Source organism: Nycticebus coucang, chromosome 6 (genome assembly GCF_027406575.1).
Source record: "Nycticebus coucang isolate mNycCou1 chromosome 6, mNycCou1.pri, whole genome shotgun sequence".
Lineage (NCBI taxonomy): Eukaryota > Metazoa > Chordata > Mammalia > Primates > Lorisidae > Nycticebus > Nycticebus coucang.
This window is the reverse complement of record NC_069785.1, coordinates 76,501,080-76,528,764: the sequence shown is the minus strand read 5'-3', so window position 1 is coordinate 76,528,764 and position 27,685 is coordinate 76,501,080. Positions and strand designations below refer to the sequence as shown.

Below are 27,685 nucleotides of genomic sequence, written 5' to 3'. Positions count from 1 at the left end.
TCCCAAGCACTTCACAGAGAAAAACGCTTTTTATAAAGACATTTATTTTTCCCAAAGTACACCCTCAGTTTATAAAATTCCTCAGAGTCCCACATTTAAATTAGAAATCCTCACATCTTCCATTACTGGATATCAGAAGTTGTACTCTACTGGGGGCTGGGGCTAGCCAGAGGCCACAGGAGGTGTCTGCCCCGGCCTCAGAATAGCACCATGGTGAGAGTGGGGGGCGGGGGGAGTCCCCTTTGTGTTCTGGAGCCCTCCTAGCCCTGCTCCACTCCAGGCTCCAGCCAGGCAGGAGAGGCCCCAGGCTCTGCCCGTATTGCTGTTGCCCAAGGTATGGAGGGCCTTGGCCACCTGCTCTCACCTGGAAACCGTGATTCCCTAGGGTGGCAAAGAACTATGTTCCTCTCTCCAGGTTTCTGCCCCCACCCCATGCTCTGGGTAGGAATAGGGGTGTGATGGGGATGAGGTATCCAGAAAGCTGTGGGCACAGCAGGGAGCAAGGCAGGAGCTGCCCCATGCCTGCAGGCATAGAAGCTGTCTGCTTCCTGGGTGGGTGGGGACACCCTGGATGGATTGTCCCCACATGGTGCCTCAACACCTAACACGGTGCTGAAACCCTGTGCTTGCCCAATAAACATTAATTGAATGGATAAACAAAAAGAAATCAATGCTCCAAAGGTGGGGAAAGCACAGAGATAGAAGCTAACCTCCAGGGGTCCATGGAAGACCCCCAGAGAACCAGTGTGACCAGCACATGCTTCCTGTGGGGACAGCAGGCAGAGAGGAGGGCCTCACAGGGCACAGCCCAGGGCATGGCACAGGAGACTGGGTGGGGGAAACCAAATGCGTCCATGTTCCAGCACGAGCAGCTGCGTGTCTCTGCACACCTGTGTGGCATTGGCAGGGGACAGTCTTCACTTGGTGGGGAGGGAAAAGGCCAACTTTGGGGCCAGAGTGGGAAGAGGCAGGAGACAGTCTCTAGACTCCAGGAGATGATGCCAAGGCTTAGTGTCCCTGTCTGGGTAGACAGGATTCTATGCAGGTGTAGGGGAAAGGCTGAGCAACCACGACCAGTGGGTCAGGGCCACTGGAGAAACAAGGCAAGAGGTGACTGTGTATCGTGTCTTTGCAGAAATAAGGCAGGGGGTCGGTCTGAATATCTGGAGCAAAAGGCAGCCAGATGGCCCACGTAGCACCGGAAGAATAGAATGAGGGGGTGGTCTGTAAGTGTATTCGCTGTGTCCCTAAGAAATAAGACAGCAAGATGTGTTGTGTCACTGGAGAAATAATGCAGGTGGCAGGGTGACTTAGAGAAATAAAGTGGTAGGGTAATCGTGTGCTGTGTCCCTAAGAAATAAGGCAGCGGGATGATTTGGGAATCACGTCTGTTGAGAAGTAAGATGGCAGGGTGGTCTGTGTGTCACATTCCTTGGAGAACTTGCACACCTGCCAGAGCGGGACCCCGCTGCTGGGGACAGGGCTCACACTGAGGCCCCAGTGCAGCCAGTGGACAGGAGCCCTGGGCTGGGGCAGCAGCTCCCTGGTCCTCGTGGTCAGGCTATTTCTTGACCTTCATCTGCATTTCATGATGGGGAGGAAAAAAAGGGAAAACAAAGTATTTATTAAATGCCAGAAGCCCAGGTACCAGGTCACATAACTCAGGTGGGGTGTGTGGTATGAGATTGGCCACAGCTGTCCAGCAGACAGCGCCCAGGGAGACTACCCTCTCCTCATCCACCTCTCTCTCCTCCCACTGGCCCCTCCACTGGGGACACACTTCCCTTCCTGTCTCCCCTGCCTGTCCTCCCCAGCCACCCTCCAAGGCTGGGTCCGAATCCCTCCTCTAGCAGGAAGCCCTTCTCCTCTACTGATTTCCCTGAGCATGATGCCCCGAGCAGGCCACCTCCTTCCTTCCCTCTGGCCTCATCTCCATGTGGGGGGTGGGGGGAGTCCAGTAGCTACATGTCTCCAGCCTCATTCCACATCCTGACCTGGATGCAGTCAGGAGGAAGGGGTCTGCCTACCCTTGCCCCTCCCTGTCTGGTTCTTGTGCTCTGTCTGTCCCTGAGGGAAGGAGCTCCTCCATCTGGACGCCACCTCAGCAGTTGTCCAGTGTGGCCAGAGACTGGGAGACAGGCTGCCTCCCTGAGGAGCAGGATGAGGAAGCCAACTGCTCTGCCCATCCAGGCCATGTTCTCCGCAATGCTTCAAAGCCAAGCAGACGTTCTGATCTCCATCTGCTCAACTCTTCTATGATCATTTGGTTCCAAACAAGGGGGAGGAGAACAACTTATTTCCTACATTTCCTAATGTGACTGCTGTTATCATGAATACTAATTATGGTTGACATTTACCAACCACCTACTGTGTACTAGGAACACAGCCATCCAGCTGGAGATGACTTTTCAAGCCTCACCTGAGTTAGAGGTCACGTGACTAGGCTGTGACCAATGGGATGTAAGCAGAAGTGACGTGGTACTATTTCCAGTGAAGCCCTAGAGAGAAACACGCCCTCCCCTTCTAAGGAGTAGCTTTTCAGACTTCAGAATGGAAGCTTCCAGTTGAAGTGGACAAAATAGAACCTGGCTCCAGGACAGCAGTGGCTTTAAGATTACCTACGCTCAGACTACAACAGGAGAGAGAAAAATAACTCCTGCCCTGGTTAAACCTCTGCCATATTTAGGTCCTATTAGAACAGCTGGGACCTTGGTGACTCAGCCCTCTGCCCTCTCATGGTGTGGGGTTGGGGGCTGAGGCTGTTCTTCTGAGGAGGGAGCCTCAGGTAACCACTGAGGTGACAGTGATAGCCAGCCCCCGACACACAGATGCACCAATACACAGACAACACCTGTCTTTACCTTCTTTGCTGTCAGAGTGTTTCAGAGGCTGCAGGGCTGCAAAAGACAGGAGTGAGTGGTGAGGAGAAACCATGGAAAGTGGTGGGGTAGGGTGTCAGGCCACAAGGAGCAGGAGGAAAAAATTAGCAGGGTAGGGATGACATTATGGCACCAAGGAAGGGCCCTGGGCTGCTGTCCCAAACCCTACTGCCAAGTGCCAGCTCCACCCTGTGGCTTGTCACTCCTCTCTCTGGGTCTCAGTTCTCTGCATCTATAGGATGGGGACAACCCCCAGCCCTCCCGTGAACAGGGGATGTGGCAGTAACCTGCGCCCAGGCTACACGCAAAGTGAAGTGGGGAGCCAAAGGAGGCTGGTGGTCTGTAGGGATCCCCAGGTGGGCCTGGGACTGACCAAATCTCTGACCACCCTCTTCTCCCCACACCCTCCCTTCTGCCAACATCTGCCTCTGAGCATGAAAAATGAGGTCTGATCCCAAAGCTGTCTCTACGCCTGCCACACTGGGCATGACAGGCAGAGAATTAATTGGCATAATTTATAATAGTCCCCAGGTGTCAATCTCCTTTGTGTGGGGGTAGGGACGGAACTGTTGTCAACTGGAACCATCCCAAATGGCTCAGCAGGAACCTGCCTCTTCCAGCCCAGGACCCCCAGAAGTAGAGCCTCCAGTGGCCACAGCAGAATCTTGGCGCCCACCCCAAGCAGGGCTCCAGGTTCACTGGACAATGTCCTTTGTGAAGCACCTCCCAATCCAGTCACTCAGGAGAACTTCCAAACAGACAGGGGCAGGATGACATTTTACAGATGGGAAACTGAAGCCCAGAGGAGCACAGAACAGGATTGTCATAGCTGTTTGCTTGACAGTAATGGCACTCCAGTATTAAGTATCGAGCACTTACTGGGCACCAGGTTAAGTGTCCACTTTAGATACATTATCTCATTTAATTCCACCCAAACAGTCTGTGAGCCTGTTAGTATGCCCATTTTACATATGAAGAAACCGAGGCTAGAGAGGCAAAGCAACTTGCTTGAGGCCACTCAGGTTACATGAGATGGAGCTGCAACTTAAACCCAAACTGCACTGTGTTCTGAGTTCCTGCTCCCAACCCTGGGAAGCCACCAGACTCCACAATACAGGGTCAATCAGGCGGAATTGGCCCTGGCAGGTACGTAAAGGAGAGTAAGAGAAATGAAGCTCTACCTGGGGGCAGCCGGGAGCTCCACCTCCATGCCTGACTCTTTCATGGGTCAGGAGGCCTCGCTTCATTCAAACCTGACAGCAAGGCTGGCCCCTCCAGATCCTGAAGTTCTTTCTCCCACCCCTTGTGTTCCTTCCCAAGCCGCCACAGGGGCCAGCTCCACACTCAGACTCACCTGTCTTGGATCCTTCTCCTTCCACATCCTGGTCCTCAGCTCCTAGAAGATAAGAACTCAGAGTGAACAACTATCTTCCTCAGCCCCATTTTCACTTGGTAAACAGGGCCTGAGAAAGCCTGATGGGGTCTTCAAATGTGGGACCCAGGGCAGAACTGAGCCTGTGACAGGATGAGAGGGCTTTCAGCCTGGAGCCCACCACCCACCCTCCAGCAGCCCACCCAGCCCTCACCTCACCCATCTACTCCCTCACCAGCCCCACCAACCATCACTACCCACCCCACACAGAAAAACCCAGCCATCCATCCACTCGTCCTTCCACCTGTCCTCCTGGCCAACTGACCATCCTCTCCTCCACTCCCCTCTCCCAGCCTCTGGTGACCTGCCTACTCTCATGCTTCTGTTGACCCACGTGGGGAGGTACCCACCCGCCAACATCCTTGGACCCACTTACCAGCCATCAACATCCACTCAGACAACCCTCAGCCCAGCACATGGCAGCTGCTTCAGACCGGAGCCCCTCTGAGGCAGACACACTCCTACCTGTGACCCGTACGCCCACCAGCACGTCCACATTGGTGCCACTCTCAGGTACCAATGTGCTCTCACAGGCACACCTATCTGCACAGATGCAGTCCGCCCTACACACCCACCACCTTCCAGTCACACTTGTATTCACACTCACCCTGCTACAATTGCACATGGACAGGCTCACACATGAAAGATATAGTAGACAAGCACACACACACATACACACACAATCTAGCTTCATTTGCACACACACTCACTCTGTCTCTAGAAAGTGATACTAGTGATCTCTCTCTCTCTCATGTACACACACACCCCTCTCACTCACCTGCGTTCTCCTCCTCACAGCTCTGTTTAATCTTTCGCCAGCACACAAAGGCCAGGGCCACCAGCAGTGCCACAAGACAGATGGACAGTCCGACAGTCACCCACAGGGCCTCAGGGGGGAATGTCATGGGTTGCCCTGGGAGGGGAAGTGGGGAGAATGAGACCAGTATGCCTGGTCCCCATAGCCCAAGGTGCATTATGGTTCCCACCCTCCCTGGGCCCTAACTCTATAAACAAAGCTCACTCAAGTGCCCCCTGCCCCTTCCCCACATGGCCACCAAACCCTGACAGCCATGGCTTTACCAGGAAGGGCTGAAGAGGCTATGGTTGAACGATGCTCAAGAACCTTCTATGACTTTAGTATAATGCTTCAAACGTCCCAGGATGATTCAAGAACCTTTATACTTTTGACGCTGGTAGCGCTCCTGCAAACATGGTGAATGTTCCTAAAGCCCGCCAGACTTTCAGTAAAAAGTGTGACAAGCACCAACCCTACAAAGTGACACAGTTACAAGAAGGGAAGGATTCTCCGTATGCCCAGGGAATGCAGCATTATGACAGGAAGTGGCATGGCTGTGGTGGGCAGACTTAGCCGATTTTCTGGCAACAGGCTAAAGCCACGAAGAAGATGGTGCTGAGGTGTGATTGTGCCGAGCCCACGTGCAGCTCTAAGAGGATGCTGGCTACTGAGGGACACGGGCATTTTGAACTGGGAAGACATAAGAGGAGAAAGGGCTGGGCAATCCAGTTCCAAGTGTCATCTTTTATTATGGATGATAATAAAACCTTGAGGTTATGTTCACTTCAAAAAACAATAATTCCAGTACAGTACCCTCTGCTCCAGCCAAACTGGCGGCCTAACCACTCTCCGCAGAAACAACAAGGGCCATTGGCTCTTTCCAGCCTCCACACACTGCTATCTGTTTCCCCTACTTAAAAAGTGCTCCCAAACCCCCACCCAGCTCCACAACCTCTTCCTCAGGAGACCTCTCCAGCCCCACCTGACAACATCCCCCTCCTAGGGGTCAGGAATCTCTATCCTGCAGCCCATGGGCCAAATCTGGCTGGTGGCCTATTTTTGCACAGTCCATGAACTAGTGATAGTTTTTACATTTGTGAAGGGTTACCAGAAAAGGGTAGGGGAGGATGAAGAGGAACAGGAGAAGCAGCAGCAGCAGCAGCAAGGCCTACAGCACCCACTCCCTGGCTCTTTACAGAAAACACGTGCCTGGCTGTGCCCTCAGATGAGGTCACTGAGGGTGCTGGAGCCAGTGTTCTGACTTTCTCTGGAGACTCATATAGGTCTCCGGGGGACATTTATGTGAAACATTGAGGCTCCTTCTGTTAGAGATCACGTGACCCGAAGGATGAAGTTGAGGAGCCCAAGCCTGGTCAGGGCCAGCAGCTGTCCTGAGCATAGGTCCTCCAGCCCAGCCTGGAAACCCATGCTGGGTCCTGGGCAGAGACCTTGGAGGAAAAATATCTAACAAAAGATGGCACTACTTTCCTTTGCCCTCTGGAAACAGTGAGTACCCAGGGCAGCAGCAGCTCCTGCAGGAGGCACCATCAGTGCCATGAGCAGCCCGTTAACCTTTCAGTTGCAGGGTTGTGCCTTCACCTGGCACAGATGCACCTTGGGTGACAATTTGCAGCAGATGTAACCTTCAGTGGGCATGGCTGGCAAAACTGCTGCTCTGGACTTTGGAGGCAAAGGGACCCATCACCCCGGTTAACAGGAGCAAGAGTGGTGGGCAAGAAAAGAAGATGGCAGCTGACACGGTGACCGGGAGAGTCAGTCCACAGGACACACATAAGAAGCCCCTGGAAAGCCCAACCTGAGGCCCTAGCAGCAGAAGAGGAAACAGCTACAGAAATACTCAAGAGGAGGGGGAAGATGGCTTTCTACGTTCACCCCTAGGCGGGTGCTGATAATAAATCAGACCTGCCCTTATTCACCCAGGAAAGGACAGAGCTAGGGGTCAGAACCACTCTCCAGGCTCCCTCCACAAACAGGCACTGCACAGCACACGTGCCTTCACTAACCTCCATCAGGTGTGGCAGAGGCCAGCTGGAGGACTGACAGTCTGAATCCCAGAATGTTTTACACGGCGCAAAGCTGCCTGAAGCAAAATACAGGCCAAGGGCTCCAAAGTAGGCCAGACCTGCTCTAAGAAAACAGGAGGCTGGCTGGTGGGGAGAGAAAATTAGGCTGAGAGACCAAAGTTGGATTCTGATGCTGGTTCAGCTGCTCACTGCAGGGTACTAGAGCCCAGGCCCACAGATCCCTGTGGCTGAGTTTAGAGAGGCCATGATCCCTCCAAAGTTATATGCAAAGTACTGCATTTATCATCAATTCCATTTTCTAAGAGGGCCCTGAGTCCCCAAAGATTCAGAGTCTCTGGCCTTGGGAAAGTTCCTTCTTCTCTCTGGACCTCAGTTTCCTCATCTGTGAAACGTGCTTGGCAACAATGGCCCCTAAATGAAACTACTTAAATGTTAGCTACTAAAGTTTAAAATAGAGAACTTTCTCCCTGCAATCATGTTTACACTCATAAACCCTTTATGCGTAGCATTACAAATATCTAACCTAGCCCAGTGTGCAAATGACCACCGAGTCCCCTTATCCTCTGAGGTCCTCTCTACTCCTACCCTGTTTCCCTGAAAATAAGACATTGTCTTGTTTTAAGGTGTGCTCCCAAAGACGTGCTAGGTCTTATTTTCAGGGGACGTCTTATCTTTCCTGTAAGTAGGTCTTATTTTCGGAGGATGTCTTATTTTCGGGGAAATGGGGTACTTACAACTGGAGGCTTCCTGACCATTACCTTCTCTGGAAGGTTTTCATTCTGTCAATCTCACTCCATAGTACAGCTCCTACTTTCTCCTGTGAACTGCATCTTCACTACCGGACCACATCTGTATGCAGTTATGATTTAACAAAAAATTAAATTAAAAAAATAATAAAAGGTCAAGGAGATGTCTCAGAACACCCAAAAGCCCAGGGCAGTGACTCAGAGAGCACAGACCCAGGAGGTCTCCAGGGAGAGAGTGGGTTTAGTCTTGGGGCAGGAGTCTGGGGGTCAGGTGAAGTTGTGGGAAGAGAAAAGAGAACCAGACAGACGGAACCTGCTGTCTTGCCCTCAGTATGTGGGCAGGTACCTGGGAAAGGTCAGTTGGCCCAAAGGAGGGACTGAGGAGCCAGACTGAGCAGGCAGGGCTAGGGAAGGACTTGCTAGACCGCCTGCCTCTCCTGGCCTGAGCCCTCTACACACCTGAGCTTAGGACCTGGAGACAATCTCCAAATGAGCGGCCTCTTATCTAGTGTGTGACCACATGGGGGCAGCAGAGACAGCACCGACCAACCCAAATGCTGCTCGGGTGGAACTCAAGTCTGCAAAAGAAGAGCTGGCACAGACTCGGGTGAGGAGAGGCCCTGCTGTCCCCCAGGGCTCCAGCATCCGATGGTGCCCATGTACTCAGCAACACCTTCCTGATGGAAAGCACACCCTCATCATGTCCCTGACAACGCCTTGTGACCGCCTCAGAATTCCCTCCCACATTTCCAGCTTTCAGGCAGTACTTTGTACTTTGCATAAGCAAGCAGCATTAAGTGTCATCAAAAGTGTTCTCAGGAAGGCAAATGTTAGGATTGTTATCACCAAGTCTTTTAAGAACTTCTTGCTGTAAAGTGTTTGAGACAACTGAAATCCATGAAGGTCATTTTTAAAGTCTTCTGACCACTGAAACCTATAGAAATTTCAGCTTTGGTTCAGATAAAGAGGTAGTTGCTCCCTCCATCCTTCCCCAGCTGTCCATCTGCCCCTTCACCTGTGATGGTGACGGAGCCGTGTGCGTCCTGCTGCAGCACGGGGTTGCGCACCAGGCAGCTGTAGGTGCCATTAGCGCCCAGCACCACCTTCAGGACGCTGCGCACGTCGAACAAGCCCTGCTCGTTGGCCATCTGCGACGTGGTCACGTTGCCGGTCAAGGACGCACCCTGTCCATCCTGCCAGAACACCTCGGCCTCAGGATAGCCCCGGTAGCTGGAGCATGTGATGGTCACGACGTCCCCCGGCCGCAGGTCCTTGTTGGGTTCCAGAGTCATGCTGGGCTTTGAGTAGGGGGCTGGAGGATGGCAAGGGGCAGGGGTCAAGGGGAGGGGAAGAAAAGAATGTGTGGGGCCCTTAGTACAGGGTCAGCGCTGGGGCTTCGGTTCCAGGGACAGCGGTGCGCAGAGGGTGGGCTGCGGGAGGGACAGAGACCGGACCGAGGGGAGGGCGCCCCCTCCCGGCGCTCACCCGCCACCTGCAGGCTGACCGCAGCACTGCCGAAGTCCCGGATGCTCACGAAGCAGGTGAAGCTGCCCTCGTCTGCTACGCGCACGCGCTGCAGCCTCAGGGACGCATTGCCCTGAGCCAGCAGGTCGGGGAAGAGAGCCGTGCGGTTGGCGTAGGCGCTGCCCTGGTCCCGGCCCTCGGTGAAGCTGTGCACCAGCTGTTTGGTGTCTGTCAGCTGCCAGATGAGGTTGAGCTGCGCCAGGCTGAAGTCAGGCTCGGGGGAGAAAGAGCAGCGCAGGGTTGTGTCGGTGCCCACTAGGGCCACCACCGGGTCTTCAGGGACCTGGACCTCCACTGCTCCTGGAGGCAGAGAAGTGGAGGAGTGGGGTCTATCCCAGCCTTGGTAGCCCCGCTCTGTTCCCCTGCAAACCCCATGCCCTGTCTACTCCTTTTAGGCCTGAGACCCAAGGTAAGTTTATTACCTCCTCATTCAGTCCAGGAGAATATAGGGAGCACCCACTGTGCGTGGTATGAATTAGGAATGCAACAGAGAGCAAGACCAAGGTCACACCATTATAGAACTTACATTTTAGTAGAAGAGAGGGACAAACTAGCATACAAATTCTGACTAGCATGTAATTAGAGTATGAAAGAAGAAAAGCCAAACAGATTAGAAAGTAAAGAGATGCCTTTTCAAAAATCTGGCAGGTACTTTACACCCGTCTGTGCTATTTGCAGTTTCCTATAAGCGTATGTTATTTTATAAATTGGAAAGGGAAGTTTAGTATTCACCAAAATTGTTAGTAGTTTTCTCTGGATGAGAGGATCATTATAAGTGCTTCTTATCTTTTCCTAAAAAAACACGACTAGTTTTTGTATAAGAAAGAATACCCACAATTTAAATATGACATGATACATGTCCTCTTTAAAGATATATTAAGCCTGGGAAGATTTACAGGGAATGAGAAAGAGCTAACATACAAAAGCCAGTGTAGGAGTTTTCTAGGTAGAGGGAACAGCAGGTGGGAAGCTCTGACATTCTGTGTGAAAATATCAGGAAGTGTCCAGTATGGCAGAAGCATCTGGACAGAAGGCATGTCCAAACCAGATCAAAGAGGCTTTTGAGAGACCAGGTAAGGGATTTAGGTTTTTTCCAAGAACAATGAGAAGTCACTGGGGAGTGTTAATCAGGCATAATCTGGGTAACTATGCTTAACACTTTCTCAGCGGAGGGGAGCAGATTGTAGAAGGGCAAGAGGGAGACCCTTTTCTGCTGTAAGATGTAGCGGTGAGGCTAGTGCCTGTAGCTCAGCAGCCATATACACCAGAGCTGGCAGGTTCGAATCCAGCCAGGTCCTGCCAAACAACAATGATAACTACAACTGAAAAATAGCTGGGCATTGTGGTGGGCGCCTGTAGTCCCGGCTACTTGGGAGACTGAGGCAAGAGAATTGCTTAAGCCCAAGAGTTTGAGGTTGCTGTGAGCTGTGATGCCACAGCTCTCTACTCAGGGCGACATAGTGAGACTCTGTCTCAAAAAAAAAAAAAAAAGTAGTGGTTATATGGTTTCAGAGATTGGCAGGGGAGATGGAGAGAATGGGACAGATTCAAGGTTTGTTTAGGAGGGAGGCCAGGACTGGCCGATAAATTAGACATGAGGGTAAAGCAGGAGCAGAAATTCCAGTAGTCCAGAGACAACTCCACCTCCAAAGGCAGGGTCAGGCTGTCCAGAGCCTGAGCCCCTGGGGCAGGGTCCCCTGCCCCCACCCCCACCCTCTATCCTGTGGAGTTACCCTGCTACTCCACATCAGTCAGTCACCTCTGTCTCTATTGTACCACTTCTTTGAGAGACCTGGAGCATAAGGCAGGGGTTCCTGATAGCCTTTCTTTTGGGGGAGGTAAGCCCCCCGACCCGAGCACTGCCATTCTAAGATAATGGTTAGATCAAGTATGTGCTTTGTCTAGCAAAGCAGACACACTCAAAATCTGTGAAGATCAAACAGTCTTGATCTAGTTGAATACAGGACTCATTAAAGGTTTCTTATATTTAGAAAAATAACATTTATTTTATGGTTAGCATTTTTATTGTGAATTCCACACAGGGAGAGTGTATCATAATCTTTGCAGCACATGGAGGTCTCTCAAGGTCTTAAGCTGGCCCTGGATCTCTTGTTGCCTAGGTGCATCAGGCCAGTTCTCATCCCTTGCTAGATGGACTGAGACTCCCGGCCTAGGGGGGCATTTGGGGCATGAAACCTGAGAAGTCACCTAGAGGTGCAGCACGTGTATTTGTGGCCACAAGGTGGCGACAGACACTCAGCTTTGTCTTTCCTGTGGACAAACACGTCTCTCCCTCAGAGCAAAGATGCTGATTAGGATTCGAAATATGATGATATTGTTATTAAAGTAGCTGCCATAACTGAGTGCTGACTATGTGCCACGCATGTATAGGAAGATGCACCTCATTTATTCCACAGTTCTCAAGCACCCCTGTAGCGGACACTCATCCTGCCTCCGGGTAGACCCTGCACTTAGAACAGGGGGATGGGGTAGAGGCAGTGAATAATGGGCAAGGAAACATATGGCCTGTTGGGGGAGGTAAATGCTAGCAAGAAAAATGCAGGAAGGTGGGTATAGGGAGGCATGCGGGATGGTGTGCTAATGTATACAAGGTAACCAGCGGAGTCTTGCTGAGGAGGTGTCATTTAAGCAAAAGGCCTGAACCAAATAAGGGATCAAGTCATGCAGATGCCCTGGAGAGCAGAAAGTTCCGAGCAGAGGAGACATATGTGCAAAGGTCCTGAGGAAAAAGCACGCACAGTGTGTTCAAGAAATGGCATTGTCACATTTAGTGCTCACATTCCCATTTTACAGATGAAGAAGTGGAGGCTAAGAAAGGTATAGTAAGTTGCTTACCGGATCCTACATGTAGAAATGACTGTTGGCCTGCTGGCCAGAGCCAGCGTGGCAGGACCCCTGGTGGGAGTGGGCACCCCTCCCCCACTGTCTCTCCCTGTGCCCCACCTCCAGTCCCCATGCTGTCCCCTCACCTGCGAGGCAGTACCACAGCACTCCTAGCACTGCGCCCACATGCACACCTGTGCCAGGCCTGCCCCCTCCACGCAGCATCTTCTTGTGAGGCAGGTGACACCTGGGTTCTCCACGGTGGAAGGCTGTCCCTGCCTGGGAGGAAGAAGAAGGGAGGCCTTTGTCTGCACATCTCTCTCTCTCATCACATCTCACCACATCTCCCCTGGACCAGCTTTGGGAAGGATGCAGCTTCCCACTGGGAGGTCCTCCTTCCATACCCCACAGGGCTCCCTGCTGAGGGATCTCTATGAGAGAGAAGGGATCCACTCTTTCAGCCCTAAAATGATGGTTTCCAAATACAAGGAAGAGGAAGCAAGGAGCCAAGTAAAGGCCAGGTGGGCTTGCCCTGGAGCAAGGAGATGCAGGGATCAACTTGGCTTGAGGCAATAGCTGGTAGGGGAGGGCAGGAGCTCAAACTGGAGCCCAGGTTAGGGATCAGCTAAGAGGTGTGAACTTCATCCTAAGGATAGCTGGGAACCACTGAAGGCTCTTGAGTAGGGGGTGCTTCATAAGGTTTAATCTGACAGCACCTGCATAAAGCACTGATTTTCAACCTGTGTGCCATGAGAGGATCTTAGAGATCATTAATTAAATTATTTTTGAAAGACGTTCAAAGAACAGTAAGCGTATTCTTTCCTTTTTAATTCTTTTTTGTAAGCAACATAACTTAAGTGTGCTGTGGAAGTTTAAACGTTCAAATGTGCCGTGAGACGAAAAGGTTGAAAAACACTGACTGGGCTAGACAGAAGAGAAGCAGCAGCAGCTGAGGACATGGGGATAGAGAAAGGGAGCAGTCAGGGTGTCCATGGGTTTGAGCCTCCTTGCCCAGGTGGGACATTCACTGAGGCAGAAAACATGGATGTGTGAAGTTAATGGTATTTGTGAACCGCCCCCTCCCCACCCCCACCCCCGGCAGAGTTACAGGAGGCAGGTGGGCATATGGGTGCAGGAGCTGAGATAAAGGACATTTGCTAGTTTGACAAATCTGACATATCTGTATTGCGTGACCAAGACAGATCAGAAATGGAAGAGTCCCAGGACCAAGGCTGGAGTTAGGACTGAGTAGGAGTCAAGGCTGTGGCCACAGACTTCCCTTCTCCCCATGTCAGCCACCCCGAAGGCAGGAGGTACACACCTCTTCCCTGTTCCCACAGCTGCTGCCACGTCCCGGTCAAGTCACACGGTCAGTGTCCACCTAGGCCAGCCAACACTGATCATCAAGAGTGGGAATGATTTAACATCCTCCGAACACCTAGGCGACAGGCTACACAGCTGGGGCCCATTTTTGCAGGAGAAAAAAAATTAAAGCCCAGGTAAGTGATTTGGTTAGTGTCATGTATTAATCATTGCCACTGAGCAAGTGCAGAAGAGTCCTTTGTGCCCTTCGCTGCAGCCAACCCCATCAGCAGCCGTTAGCATCATTTCTAGTCATCCCAGGCACCCAACCTTTCAACCCTTCCCTTCCCAGCCAAGCACACCCGGTCCCCAAACCTACACACATCCAACAGCTGGGCTAAGGGAGTCCCTCAGGGAAACCGGGTGCATCCTGGCCAGCCCTCCCCCTCCCTCAGCTGTCCTCCATGGGGAAGCCCTGAGCAGCCACTTCCTGTCCAGACGCTTCCCGTCCAAAATCTGGCAGCTTCAAAGCCATCCCGCCTGCTGAGTCAGCGGCCTTCCCCACTCCATTCATAAAGCGCCCTTGGCGGGCATCACATCCTGTTCAGCAAGGACACCCGGCCCACAGGAACACCCAGCAGGCAGCAGCCCACGTGCTGCCACCCCCACCCCCATCCCGTGTCTCCCTACCCTGCCTCACCCCCAGTCAGGACCACGCCTGTGGGTTCTTCCTGGCCCACCTCCCTCACCCTTCGTGCTCCTGCTTGTTCCACCATCTCCCACCCTAACCTGGGCCCCCCTGTGACCTTCCTCACTTGCCCTGCTGGCTCCGCTCTTTCCCTGCCATCCTCTTTCTCAAGGTGCTTTCTCTTAGGAACTAAGACTCATCCCTCCCCTGCTCAAGAGCCTCCCGTGGCTGCCCACTAGGCAAGCCCACATTCCTCTGCCCAGCACTCAAGACCCTTCTCTGACTGACTCCTCCATACACAAGGCTAATTCCTGCCTCCAGGGTCTACTGCTCACGATCACACGAGAGCGACACCTGCAGGCACGTGGCGGGGAGCAGAGAGCCCCTCTTCTGATCAGATCAGCCAGGGCTCCCCAGAGGCCAAGGTGTCCTTCCCGGAGCAGAGAGCCTCTCTCCTGATCAGACCAGCCAGGGCTCTCCAGAGGCCAAAGTGTCCTTCCCGGAGCAGAGAGCCCCTCTCCTGATTAGACCAGCCAGGGCTCCGCAGAGGCCAACTGTCCTTCTAGGAGCAGAGAGCCCCTCTCCTGATCAGACCAGCCAGGGCTCCCCAGAGGCCAACGTGTCCTTCCCGGAGCAGAGAGCCCCTCTCCTAATCAGACCAGCCAGGGCTCCCCAGAGGCCAAGGTGTCCTTCCCTCCAGAGAGAGGATGATGGGCTTCTGGGACTGGGCAGTGGGCTTTTCTCCCTGGATTCCCTTCCTAGACTCTGAGCCCCAGAAAGCCACCCTCACAGCCTGCCCTGGAGAGAAGCAAGAGACCAGAGAATCTACAGCACCCAGAGTAATTGCTCAAGAGCTGGGCCTCAGGGAGCTGAGCAAGAGGGAGAAACACATCTCAGAGATGAAGTGCTGCTCAGCAAATGGGAGGGTGACCTGAGAACAGAAAGCCAGTCACCTGGACAGATGGGCAGCCCTGGTACCCAGAGCCACGTGGAGACAGGCAGCCCTCACACTACACATAAAACACCCACTCACCTTTTCTACAAAGGGGAATTCTCGTTCCAGGCAAAACGTGCCCTGGAGTCAACATGTGCCACCCCTCCCTGTGAGTCACCAGCCAGCCCACCCTCCTCTTCCCCCTTCCTCCACCCCAGCCTCAGACAAATGTGACAACTCCACTGAGCCCTGCTGGGAAAAACCACCACGGGTTTTCACAGGGAAGCGGGAGTGAGAGGCCAGGCCAGCCTCAGCTTGAGGTTATAGCAAATAGTCAGCAGAAGCAGGGCCACGGAGAAGTCCCCAAGTGATGACCTAACGGTGCCCCTATAAATCCAAAACAGCAACAAAACCAGACTGAGCCTGGGCTCTGGGCCAAGATGTACTGGGCCTGGAGGTGCCCAAGGGAATCGCCTTCTACCCACCGGGACCACCAACATCACCCCACATTCTTCTAACCCCCACCTCCTCCCAATCCCTGCAGGGGCTCCTTGGGCAACACTTCCCACGGGCCCACAAGGAGGACAAGAAGGGTCAGAGAGACACAGAGCTCTGAAAATAGCATGTAAGTCCCTGGATCCAGCCATGCCCAAACCAAGTGGCAGCCCAGATACTCTAGCCCATCATTTTTTTGTCCTTAATCAGGTTTAAAGTAAGTTTCTATTATCCATGACTAAAGGAGTCCTTGAATATACATTCATTTACATCTTCAATAATTCATTTTACTATTCAGGAGAGCAATGGAGAGATGACTAAGCTGTCTGTCCTCAAGCAGCAGGCTGTCACTGGAAAGGGGGACCCGCACGTAATCACTGCAGTTCAGCACAGTATACCGCCGAGATGCAGTGAGGGCTACTGGAGCCACCTCAGAGACACGATACCCCAAAGGTGAGTCCTGAAAAGGGGCGAGTGGTTCCCCAGGCTGGGAAAAGTGGTCCCTTCCCTGACCTCAAGAGACCTGTCCTCCTGGCACTGCCTCTCGGCCTCCTGGCTAGATCCTGAAATTATAGAAAATGAACCCAAAGCATGGGGTTTTAGTCCCAACTCTGCTGGGACTGCTGTGCAATCTTAACTAGGTGATTTCTCCTTTCTGAGCTCAACGTTCCTACCTACAAAAGAAAAGTTCTGTGGGTGCTAGTGGAGCTTCATCAGTACTTCAACCTTTCAGGTACTATATCCTTAAGGTTTAACCAATTTGCTGCCATGCAGGTCACACTGTAATGTACAAAGTGTCTGTGGCAAAAACTATTAGTTGTTCCCTTACCCGCTCCCCCCCTTCTATAGAAGTTTTAGGTAGGCACACGGCCACTCAGCTAAAGACTGCAGATCCCAGCCTTCCTTGCTGCTGGGTGTAGGTGCGTGATGTGTGCACTGATGTGTTTGATGTGTGTAACTTCTGGGCATGCCCTTAAAGAGAGGGAGCATACCCTCTCCTTTCTACCCCCTTCCCACTGGCTGGAACCCAGACATGGTGAGCCATCCAGGACCACACTGCCAAAGGCAATACCGCGGGGACTGCGGAGCAGCATGGCAGAAGGACCCCGAGGGACTGTCATATCATCCCTGGATATGCCTGGACAGTTACATAGGTGACAAATAAACATCTATTCAGGCTTAAGTCGCTGTTATTTTAGGACTTTCTTACAGCAACTGAACTAATTTTAGGGAGCCATCCCTCCTTTACCTTCTCTCCTCTTCCCCCTCTTCCTAGCCCATGAAAAATTGCCGCTGCCCAGAGCCACGCAAGGAAACCACACCTAAAATAGGTATCTCAAAACGTGAACTGGAGACTATTTTATCAGAGTCCCTAGTGACACCTGAGCTCAGCTTCGGACGTATTGCAAGGGTAGAAGTGGCCAGGCTTGGGGATTGTTTGTATGGGAAGGAGGACAGACTGAGGCCTTGAACAAATGAGCAAATGTGGGCGCACACTAAGACGGGGAGACCTGGAAATGAAACTTATTCGGGGTGGTGGGGGGGAGAACAATTCCTATGGAGCTTGAGCTATGGATCACACCAAATTGTCCCAGTGACTCCTGGACACACAGAGCTGGGGCTCAGAACAGAGGGTGACAGGGGAGTCATGCCTGCATTGGTGTTGACAGAAGGCAATGTTAAGATTACTCAGAGAGATGATGGAATGCCAAGAGGCTCCAGGGCAAATTCTGGAGAAACTGCAGAAGTTAATGGTCAAAACAGGGACGGCCTCTCCAGGGACGGGCACCCACTGCCTCCAAAGGCAGTCTGCTTGCTTTTGGACAGATGACCTCATACTGAACCCAAATTTGTCTCCTAATACAGCCCACATCTGTCTTCATCTGATCCTTGGACCATTCAGAACAGGTGTGCTCCTTCCTTATTACAGCCTTGCAAGTATTTGACCTTCCTTGATGAAGTCACCATTTGGTAGCCACGTCACACCATTCATCAGAATAACCCCAAATAATAGACTGTAGCCAGTGATCAGAAGTCCACACTTGTGCCTTTCTCTTCTGAAAGAGTGGAGGACAGGATAAAGCCTCAGAGGATGTTTCACTTGTTACTGTTGCATTTCACTCTCTTAAACTGAGTCCATCCCTCCAACTGCATGATCTTTTTCTAATTGCAGTAACATATATATAACATGAAGTTTACCATATCAGCCATGTTTCAGCATAGAATTCAGTGGCATTAAGTGTATTTACAATGCTATATAACAGTGCTTTGATCTTGACCATTCCTGGTGTATAGATGCTCAGTAATTGTTTGGTAGATGAAAAGATTGAATGTCATTCATAAAGGTTGCTATCCTCTCCTTGCTCTATATCATGTGTCATCCATCAAGGTCCTCAGAGAGAGGACAGGAACAGGCATAGGAAAGCCTCACATCACTGTCTGCCCCCAGGTCAGCGTCCATTCACCATTCAGCACGTTGGGGTTCTGAGAGTTCCCACTTGTGCAGCTGCCCAGCTCCTATCTACCTGTCTCATACCCGAGGCTATAATGAGATGCTTCACTGCTTCTGGCCAGGGTACCAATCAAATAGAAAAGAACAGGAAAAGAGACTCACTTGCAAGGCTTCAGTAAAGCCATTCTGGCTCTTACTGATGGACTGACTCTTCTTCCACAGCTCATTTGATAAATGGTTCCCAGATTCTGTCAGGGCTGAAGGACAATATCACCGATCTATTGTTCCTATAATCTATGTTCTTCCCCATAAAACTGATTATTTCCCCATCTCAGGTCTTCTAGAATGGTTCATATATTCATTCAACAAGTACCAATGAATATTCATTCATTGAATATCTATGTACAAGGCATTGTGCTGTGCTATGCCCTACAAATCAAGATGAAGAAACACACATGTAAATATTCAATTATAAATGCTCTGGCTCTTAAACTGAGTGTTGTGTTTATTATTATGCTTCAGCGGTTTCCTACATTACATATATTATTTTATCTCAATAACAACACCAGTATTGCTAAAAGCCTGCTATGCACCCAACAATTCTATGAAGTACTTATTATTATTATCACATTTCAGGGATAGAAGAGTAATAACTTGCCTAAGGTTACAGAGCAGCTAAGCGGGATAAATATTTAAAATCTCACATTTTCATCATAAAAATAGGAAAGGAAAACAAATATATAATCAAAATGCACTATGACAAAGTATTGTGCAAGTGGAGGGTCAAGACATTCCCCGAGGCATGGGGCTGCATGGAGAAAGAGACGTTTTAGCTGTCTGGCGGAGGGGATGGCATGAGCAAAGTCACAGAACCACGAATGCACACAGCATATTCAGGGAAGATGGGACTCCAGGGAAGTCGGAGATTCTGGAGGTGAGGCAGAGGAGGCAGTGAGGAGTCAGCTAAGGCCCCTGGATTGAATCTGTACACAGGGGGAAACTGGAACACTGTGACCCACAACCCCTCCCACCACTCCCTTCCAACCTAGACTGTCCTTAAACATCCCTGACAGCCTCTTAGAGATACTATCTCCAAGTTCACTCAGCACCAGGACAGGCAATCCCAGGGACTAGAAGGCAAATTCAGTTAAAATGGATAATCACCACCCTACCTGGTCTGCACTTCAATTCCTCCTTAGCATTGTCTGCTCCTTTTTTTTCTTGACAAAGAAGCAAAATAGAAGCTGAACAGGTGCTGTCTTCGGTAGCTACTCTTGACACCGTTACTTATTTGACGACATGCTCTTTATTCCAGAGCGCCCCCCCCCCAACTCACACCCCCACCCCCTTCTGACAACAGGGCTCCACGTTTCAGCAGGGAACCCAGTCCACCCAGCCTCAGCCTGGGCATGTGACCTGACTCACTGGAGAACCCCTGCCCCGCCCCCACTCAGTGATTGGTTCCGGACCCGGCTGTGAGCCAAGCCACACCCAATCAGAGACTTCCCCAGAGCTTTGGTGCTGGAGCTTGCAGAAGACTCTTCCCCGCTGAGGATAGGGTACCGCGCTGTTAGCAACGAATCTATCAGCTACTGACAATCTAAAGAATTGATCCAAATAAATAAACAGGCAGAGATCAAAGCCAGAGGGATACAGAGTCCTATAAACCTCTTTTAAATGTCTGTGCCTCAAGCAAGCAGCACACACAGGCTGCCCAATCTATCCTTCCTTCCTTCTTTTCTTTCTTCCTTTCCTTTTTCTTTCTTTCCTTTCTTTCCTTCCTTCCTTTTTTTTTTGACACAGCCTCATTCTGTTGCCCCAGGCTAGAGTACCATGGTGTCAGCCTAGCTCACAACAACCTCAAACTCCTGAATTCAAGCAAGCCTCTTGCCTCAGCCTCCTCAGTAGCTGGCGATACAGGCACCTGCCATAACGCCCAGATAATTTTTTTATTTTTAGTAGAGATGAGGTTTCACTCTCCTTCAGGCTGGTCTCAAACTCCTGAGCTTAAGGAATCCTCCTGCCTCAGTCTCCCAAAATGCTTTTTCTTAAGCTAGTTGAGCTAAGTTTCTATTAACCTGCAACTGAAAAGGTCCTTGAATCTATCTGATGTATTTTCACACTCTCTGCTCCTCTTCCCCTCTGCTTCCTTCCTGGTCTTCTGTATCACCATCATCTCTTGCTTGGATGACTACAAAAAACTCTTCACTGGTCTGCCCACTTTCTCTCTTGTTTTCCCACCCTGTTCTACACTCCAACCTATAGCAGCCAGAATAACTGCTATAATAACATAAATTATATCACACCACTGCTTTCAAAATCTAATCCCAGGGCTGTTCACTTTTCTTGGGATAAGATCATAGCTCCGCCACGTACTATACAGCCCTCCGTGGTCTGGCCCTGCCCATTTCCCCAGCCTCACTTCCTCCCATTTCCTCCTTACCACAGTTCTTACAACATAGGACCCTCTTTCTCACTTCACAACGTAGTTCCTTCTTCCTGGATGACATAGATGCTATAGTTTGAATATCTCCTCCAAAACTCATGCTAAAATATAACTGCCATTATAACAGTATTAAGAGATAGGACCTTTAGGAGATAAAGGGATTGATCGTGTTAACATGAGAGGGGGTTAGTTATTGAGGGAGTGGGTTCCTGATAAAGGTAAGTTCCACCCCTATCCTTTATTTCACATACTGGGTTGCCCTTTCACCATGGGATAATGCAACAAGAAGGCCCTTCCCAGTCTCTAGAACCATGTGTCAAATAAACATCTTTTCTTTGTAAATTACCCAGTCTGTAGTATGCCAGTATAGCAACAGAAAACAGACTAAGACAACAGGTCTTAAGATACAAGCACCTGTCACAAGGCCCAACTAATTTTTCCTCTATACTTTGAGGGTCACCTTGGCATAAAAGCTAAGTCAGAGACCTGCCACTCTGAGGAGTTCCCAGTTAGTCATCGCATCCAGTCAATTTTCTTCATGTCCTACTGAAACTTCCCTGAGCAGCAAATACATCTGTTTTATTAACTATTGCATCTTTACGTTCTAATGAAGGCTTGACACATATGGGTGCTCAGTGCACTTTTGAATGAATGAATGAGTGCATATATGTTTAGACAGAAAGATGGGTAGATGGATAGAAATAGGACGGGTGATCTGGAAGCCTGATAGTGAACCCAACCCTGGAGTACAGGAAGGAGGGTAAGAGTCTACTACCATTTCCTATTTAATATACTTCTGTTTTTTAACAATGAAGATGTATGTAGTAATTCTTTTGCAAGTTAACAAAAGGAAAATGGCAGCATCAAAGATTTATGTGAATTTTAGACCAGGCTCTATCACTCACTTGCTAGGCTCCTTAGAGCAAACTGCTTACCTTTCCAGGTTGTTGTCTCCTTAACCATCAAAGAATAGCTCTGGCCACCACCCTGTGCTATGGCCACATCACATGTTGGGCTAGTGAAATCACAAGAGGTTTCATGGAAGAACTGAGCCCTGATGTTTAAGGTGACTTAGAGTTGGAGAGACTCTACCACTTTCTAGTCAAATGACTTTAGGGAAATATCCTCTCTGAGCCTCAGTTTGCTCATTTATAAATAGGGATTATAAAACCTATCTTCATAGAATGATTATGACTCAACTGCGTGAAATTATCTAAACTGACCTAATTAATACTAGGTGCTCTATAAATGGGTCAGGGGTGCTGTGGAGAGAGATGAGAGGTCTCAGAGTTCCCTGGGAACAGCCTCCATGTTGGCCTTTCTTTTTCCTGATAATCTGAGTCAGTCTGGGCCTTTTGTGTTCAAGATTATCCACTGGGCACCACTCCCCAGTCCTGTGATCCCACTCAAGAGAAGAAATCAATTCTTCCTCTGCAAGTGATTTCTGTGTGAGTCAGGACAGTAATATGTCATCAGGGCCGGCCCAGCAGAGTGGGACCAAGGTCTTCTTGGAACTGGAGGCACAGGCAGAGTCAGACAAGCTGACCTATTCATGCACATGGTTGTACACATCTGTGCACGTGCACATACACACTTCACTGGAGGCACAGAGGCATGCAAAAAAAAAAAAAAAAAAGAAAGAAAGAAAACTACACTGAGCTCACAGTAAGTCCAACAAGAAGAAGGAAAGGCAACAAGAGAAATGGAGAAAGGAAGGGAAGGGATAAGAGCACACGAAACCAAATCAGAGGGCAGATCTCAGGCCAAATACTGGCAGGCCTGTGGCACACACATCTGCTGAGTCCTGTTAGGAGCCTAACTAAACATGTCTGGAAATCCCATCCCTTTCAGAAGACTTTCCAGACTTTACTCAAGGGAGGGCACACTTTCTCTACATATGTTCTGCCTAACCACCTCATAGCCTCCAAATTCTTTGGGTATCTACCCTCACCTAGTGGAACAACTCCGCCAGCCCCACTCACCTAAGCGCCAGACCCCTCTGGCTCTCCCAGGGATTCTCTCTCAAGTGCGTAGCAGTCCTCAGAGCCTCTTGGAGGTCACCTGGGCCAGTCCCAATCTTCACACCCATTGTACAGATGGGAATCTGAGCCCACGCTGGGGAGGCCCACTGCCAAGTCATTAGTCACCAGTAGAGGTGACTAAGAGCCAGCTAACAAGTGCTCTTGGGCCTAGATCCCTCACCTATTAAATGGAATCCCCAGGCCACCTTGCCTGTCCAGGATACAGAATGTGCTGGGAGAAGGCAGCCCTGACACAGAAGCTTTGCTGGACACCTGACCAAGTGCAGATGACTTAACCTATTTGAGACTCCATTCCACATCTTCAAAACAGGGGTAAGAATCCCTCCCCCACAGGCCTGCTGTAAGAATAAAATAAGACAACATATAGAAAGGACTCAGGAAACTGTCTAGCACCAAAACAGTAGTAACAATTATTACTCTTGTTGTTATTGCTGCCATAGGCATGGGGACAAGGCCTCCTGGGCCCCTCTGCATTGGGCCTCCCCTTTTTCCCCACCCCATTCTCCCTGGCCAAGACCTCCTCCATCAGTCCATGCATTAAGTCTCATGGACCATTACTCCTTCTGTGTCCCCCTTTCCACCTAGTATCCCCACCAGCACCCCAGCTCCAAAGCAGCTAATCTACAACTCAACTCCATCTCTGGGTCTGGCTCATTCTAGTAGTCATTTCTTTCTTCCTCTTTATAGAACCCAGGCCTCAGCTCCAGCACCATGGGCTCCAGTCCCACTTGGGCCCATGGTGCTGGAACAAGTGTGAGAGTCACCCAGGTCAGGCCTGCCCTCTCCCCAGACTCCCAGATTAGTCCCCTCTGCATCTCTGTGGAGACCCTTAGCGCATTTTGCCAAATTGCCTCCAGAGTGGCAGAAGGAGCCAGTTCTAGAGGCAGACAACAGCCCAGCTCAGCTCCACTGTTTGCCAGCTGTGTGTCTTTGGATCTGGATCTCAGTTTATCTATCTGTACAATGTCACTAATGATTCTCTATACCTCATAGGACCGCTATGATGATTAAATGAGATGATGTTTATGAAGCATCTCCCACAACCCCATCCCCCAAACCCCAAACCCAGTGCTCCCATCTGGCACACTACAGGGGTGGCATTACAGTGCATGCAGCCCTGCCCTAGATGTGGGGTCCCCAAGCCAACAGAACAAGGGAAGTTTCTCAAAGATCACATGGATCAGCCTTGCTCCTTTCCCCCTCCCCCAGGCCCTGGCTGTGCCCGTCTCCTTTTGTTAGTGGACCTTCCTGCCATTCCTGCCCTGGGGGTGTGGGAAAAGGAGCGATGAGAAGTCACCACCCACTCAGGATAAACTTATGGGCAATGACATCATCCTCCCTGCCATTTTTCATCCTCTCCTGACCCCATGACTCAAACCCACAGCTCAGCAGCTCCATGTGGTCATAAACCCGGAAGCTGCTTGGATTTGGTCATTTTTCTGCACACAAACCAAACTCTGCATGTCCAACCAAGAACCTTTCACAAAAGGCCAGACATCTGTTCTATAACACTTTCTAGGAGTTCCTTTGGGCACTGTAGAATCCCAACTCACAGTGCCTAATCACATTGCATCTCTGATCCCAAACAGCATTGCCTAGTTCCCTGTCAAACCCAAATCTACTATAAAGAATGAAGATTTACAGCTCCAGAAAAGGTGAAAGTTTAAGGATGGGATAATTCATACAGAAAGGTTCAGAAGTCACTTTTTGTCCAACATCTTAGCAAGGCTGCGGTAGCGGCAGCCCCTCTCTGAGCTTCACAATGTTGCCCAGGGATGACAAGAAGAAGAAAGATGCCGGAAAGTCAGCCAAGAAAGACAAAGACCCAGTGAACAAATCTTCTTTTGGGGCTTGGCCCCCAGATTTGTGGTCCAGAGGCAAAGTTCAGGACAAGCTCAACAACCTAGTCTTTTTTTTTTTTTCTTGAGACATTCTCACTTTGTCACCCTCAGTAGAGTCCTGTGGCCTCACAGCTCATAGTAACCTCAAACTCTTGGGTTCAAGTGATCCTCCTGCCTCCGCCTCCCAAGTAGCTGGGACTACAGGCACCCGCCACAATACCCACCTATTCTTTTTTAAGAGCTGTCTCTTAAAAGGACTGATCCATGTAATCTGCTCAGGCTGATCTTGAAACAGTGAGCTCAAGCAAACCACTTTCCTTGGCCTTCAGAGTGCTAGGATTACAGGTGTGAGCCACCGCACCGGGCCTAACAACCTGGCCTTGTTTGACAAAGCTACATATGACAGACTCTGTAAAGAAGTTCCCAACCATAAGCTTATAACCCCAGCTGTGGTCTCTGAGAGACTGAAGATTCAAGGTGCCCTGGCCAAGGCAGCTTTTCAGGAGCTCCTTAGTGAAGGACTTCTCAAGCTAGTGTCAAAGCACACAGCTCAAGTAATTTACACCAGAAATACCAAGGGTGGAGAAGCCCCGGCTGCTGGAGAAGGAGTGGATGCATCAACAGGTCCAACCAACTGTATATTTGGAAAAATAAAACTTCATTGAATAAAAAAATAAATAAATAAATAAGGAAGAAAAGAAAGGTTCAGAAGTCACCTTCACAAAAATAAGGACACATACCCCCTAGAGGACTACTTTGAAGGGAGAACATTTCTATAACTGTCCTTTCCACAAAAAGTAAAGCACCCAACCCACCTATTAAGTATCTGTGCATCTGAGACGTTCAGCCAACCTGTTTCCACTGGGTGCCCAGATAGAGCTAAAGAAGGATGGGGACAGAAAGGAAAACTGGGTCCTCAAACCCCAACACCCCTCTCACTCCCAGTCTGGAATTAACCTGGGCTTCTCACCTCTGCCCAGCTGCAGGGCCTGATTTCTCACAGCACAGAGTAAATTGGAAAGCTTACACAGCAGTCAGGAGAAACCACTAGCAATGCCAGAGGACACAGAAGAGCTCCAAAAATCAGTCATGGGACCAACAAAAGCATCCCTGGGGCCACTTAATACAGGGGCACAGCTCTATCCCTCAAGAGCCCCCTTGCCATCAGACTCCTCACTGCAAAAACTGACCTGTACAGGGCTGACCCCCAAGTCATGAAGGAAAACTTCATTCCCATTGGGATACTCTGGTAAGCCGACTCTGATATATGTCAATTTTCACGTGAACAGTTAACCTACATGTTAGTGCTAAAGCCCAGGAACCCCAGATATCAGAGAAATGCACTCACCCAAAATACTCTCAATTCCCAAACAAACTGGAAACAAGAGCTGTCCCTTCACCCCCCTCTCCCTGAATTCAGATCAGCTCAACCCATCTGGACAAGTTTAGACTTTAATTTCCCTCTGCCTCCAAAGGTGCCCCACCCATGTGCAGACCCCCAAAACTACAAGGAAGGCTGCAGAGCATCAAATTTCCTAGGTATTTCTGGGGGGCCGGAGGGAATTAGAGAGGAGGCTGAATAAATTAAGAACTCTCTTAAAGACAAAACTGCTTCATTACTTTCTAATATAGAAACTAACTGCTAAAGACATGCTTATAAGCAAAGAACCTGAGGCCTTAATTTAATGAAGAAATTAGGCTCGTTTATAATTATCCACATCTAGTTTGAAGGTAAATAGTTTATCTCAATTAAGTCAAACAATACCCCCACAAAGAACACTCCCTACACACACACAAATCTTCTTTGCTTTTTACTATTTGCTTCATGTTTTTCCTCAGTGATAGATTCCATGTCTGAGTCATCCATCACGAATTTCTCATTAGGGCAGGTTTGGCTTAGAAATAAAGTCCCTGCCTTAGGCTCTCAAATTTGCCAATTCGCTGGCTGAACAGGAATGATTGAGGGCCCTGGAGCCTTGGCATCCAATTCCCTCCTCTCTAGGATGCCCCTACCCTGAGTCCCTACCTCCCTCCACCCTCTTCCCCACCTCCTCTCAGTCCCTACCTCTACCACCACCTCCCTGAGACTTCAGAGCCCAAGTGACCCATCTTTGTTCCCTCGTCCCCCTCTATCTTCCTGGGCCTCTGTCGACCTCCCACCTCCACACCCTAACCGTCCTTCCCAGAATCTGCCCCTCTCATGCTCACGTCCCAAGCCGACCACTCCTTCATCCGTCAGGGACAGGCAGACTGGACCCTCCCCCTAACCATCACCCTGTTCCCCGCAACGCCCCCTCCTCGGAGCGTGTTTTCCTCACGTTAGTGTGTTTTCTTCTGCCGGGGCCAAGGGCCCCTGCTTCCCTCCTAGCCCCGGCTTCGTTAAGCTTCCAGCATCCTCAACACAGTGACAGCCTCCACCCCCGGCTCCACACCCAGGGCCTCCGCGAGCACAGTCTCTCCCAGCCCAGAGAAGCAGATCAGCCAGAGGGGAGGGGAGGCTGGGTGGCGGGCACGGTTGGGTGCTGGCGCCCTCAGCTCCCTCCTGGCCCTAGAGCCCGAGGGCGGCCCCCAGTTCCCGTGCTCACGTGCGCGGAGGCCAGCCGGGGACGCCGGAGACTGCAGGGTGGGGGAGCCCCGCCAGGGAAGCGGCGCCCCACGCCCAGCTCTAGCAGCCCCGCCGCTGGAGCGCCCACCGGCCTCGGCGGGCTCCGGGCCCGGCCTGGCCGCAGACAAAGGCCGCCCCACCCCGCACCGCCCCGCGCCGCCCGCGCCACGCAGGCACTCACCACGCGCGCCCACTCCGGGGCTCGCGGACGCGGCGGAGCCGGGCCGAGTCGCCGCCGCCGCCGCAGCCAGGCCGAGCCCGAGTCCGAGTGGGGGTCGGGGGCGGCCCGGAGGCCGAGGGGCGGGGCGGCCTGGAGAAAGCCGCGGCCCGGAAGGCAGCGCGGGTGCGCCCCCGAGGCGGGATTGGCCCCGCGGCGGTGACTTGGGGTCCTGAGCCCGCCCGCTGGGCAGGGCGCCCGGCCTGGACACCACCCCTGACCCCGGTCCTGACCCAAGCGGGGAAAACCCGGTGCTTGGGGAGAGGAGGGCCAGTCTACTCGCTGCCCATCCCCCACCCCGTTCCCATACTTCCGAGAGCCGAACTTTCTTTCCTGCGAGAGGGGACAGGTGACTGGTCATTGATCACCCCACCCTCCCGGCTGCGGGAGGCAGAGC

At 51.1% G+C, this 27,685-nt stretch overlaps 1 protein-coding gene across 6 annotated transcripts; it reads right to left on the bottom strand.

Annotated features, from left to right (window-relative positions):
* Positions 1-39: 39 nt before the first annotated feature.
* CD276 (CD276 molecule) lies at positions 40-27,579 on the bottom strand. Of its 6 annotated transcripts, XM_053594317.1 has the most exons (10): positions 19,310-19,402; positions 18,300-18,394; positions 13,588-13,724; positions 12,413-12,545; positions 9,384-9,722; positions 8,914-9,210; positions 5,090-5,224; positions 4,234-4,275; positions 2,862-2,897; positions 40-1,579 (listed from the first exon to the last, which is right to left on the bottom strand). In XM_053594317.1, exons 4-10 carry the CDS (start codon positions 12,489-12,491, stop codon positions 1,557-1,559), a joined length of 951 nt encoding a protein of 316 aa, XP_053450292.1. In that variant the 5' UTR covers positions 12,492-12,545; positions 13,588-13,724; positions 18,300-18,394; positions 19,310-19,402; the 3' UTR covers positions 40-1,556. The 6 variants fall into 6 exon arrangements, with proteins under 6 accessions (XP_053450292.1, XP_053450288.1, XP_053450294.1 ...); XM_053594313.1 differs by lacking the exons at positions 18,300-18,394; positions 19,310-19,402 and adding an exon at positions 27,253-27,579; XM_053594319.1 differs by lacking the exons at positions 18,300-18,394; positions 19,310-19,402 and adding an exon at positions 27,052-27,069.
* Positions 27,580-27,685: the final 106 nt, after the last annotated feature.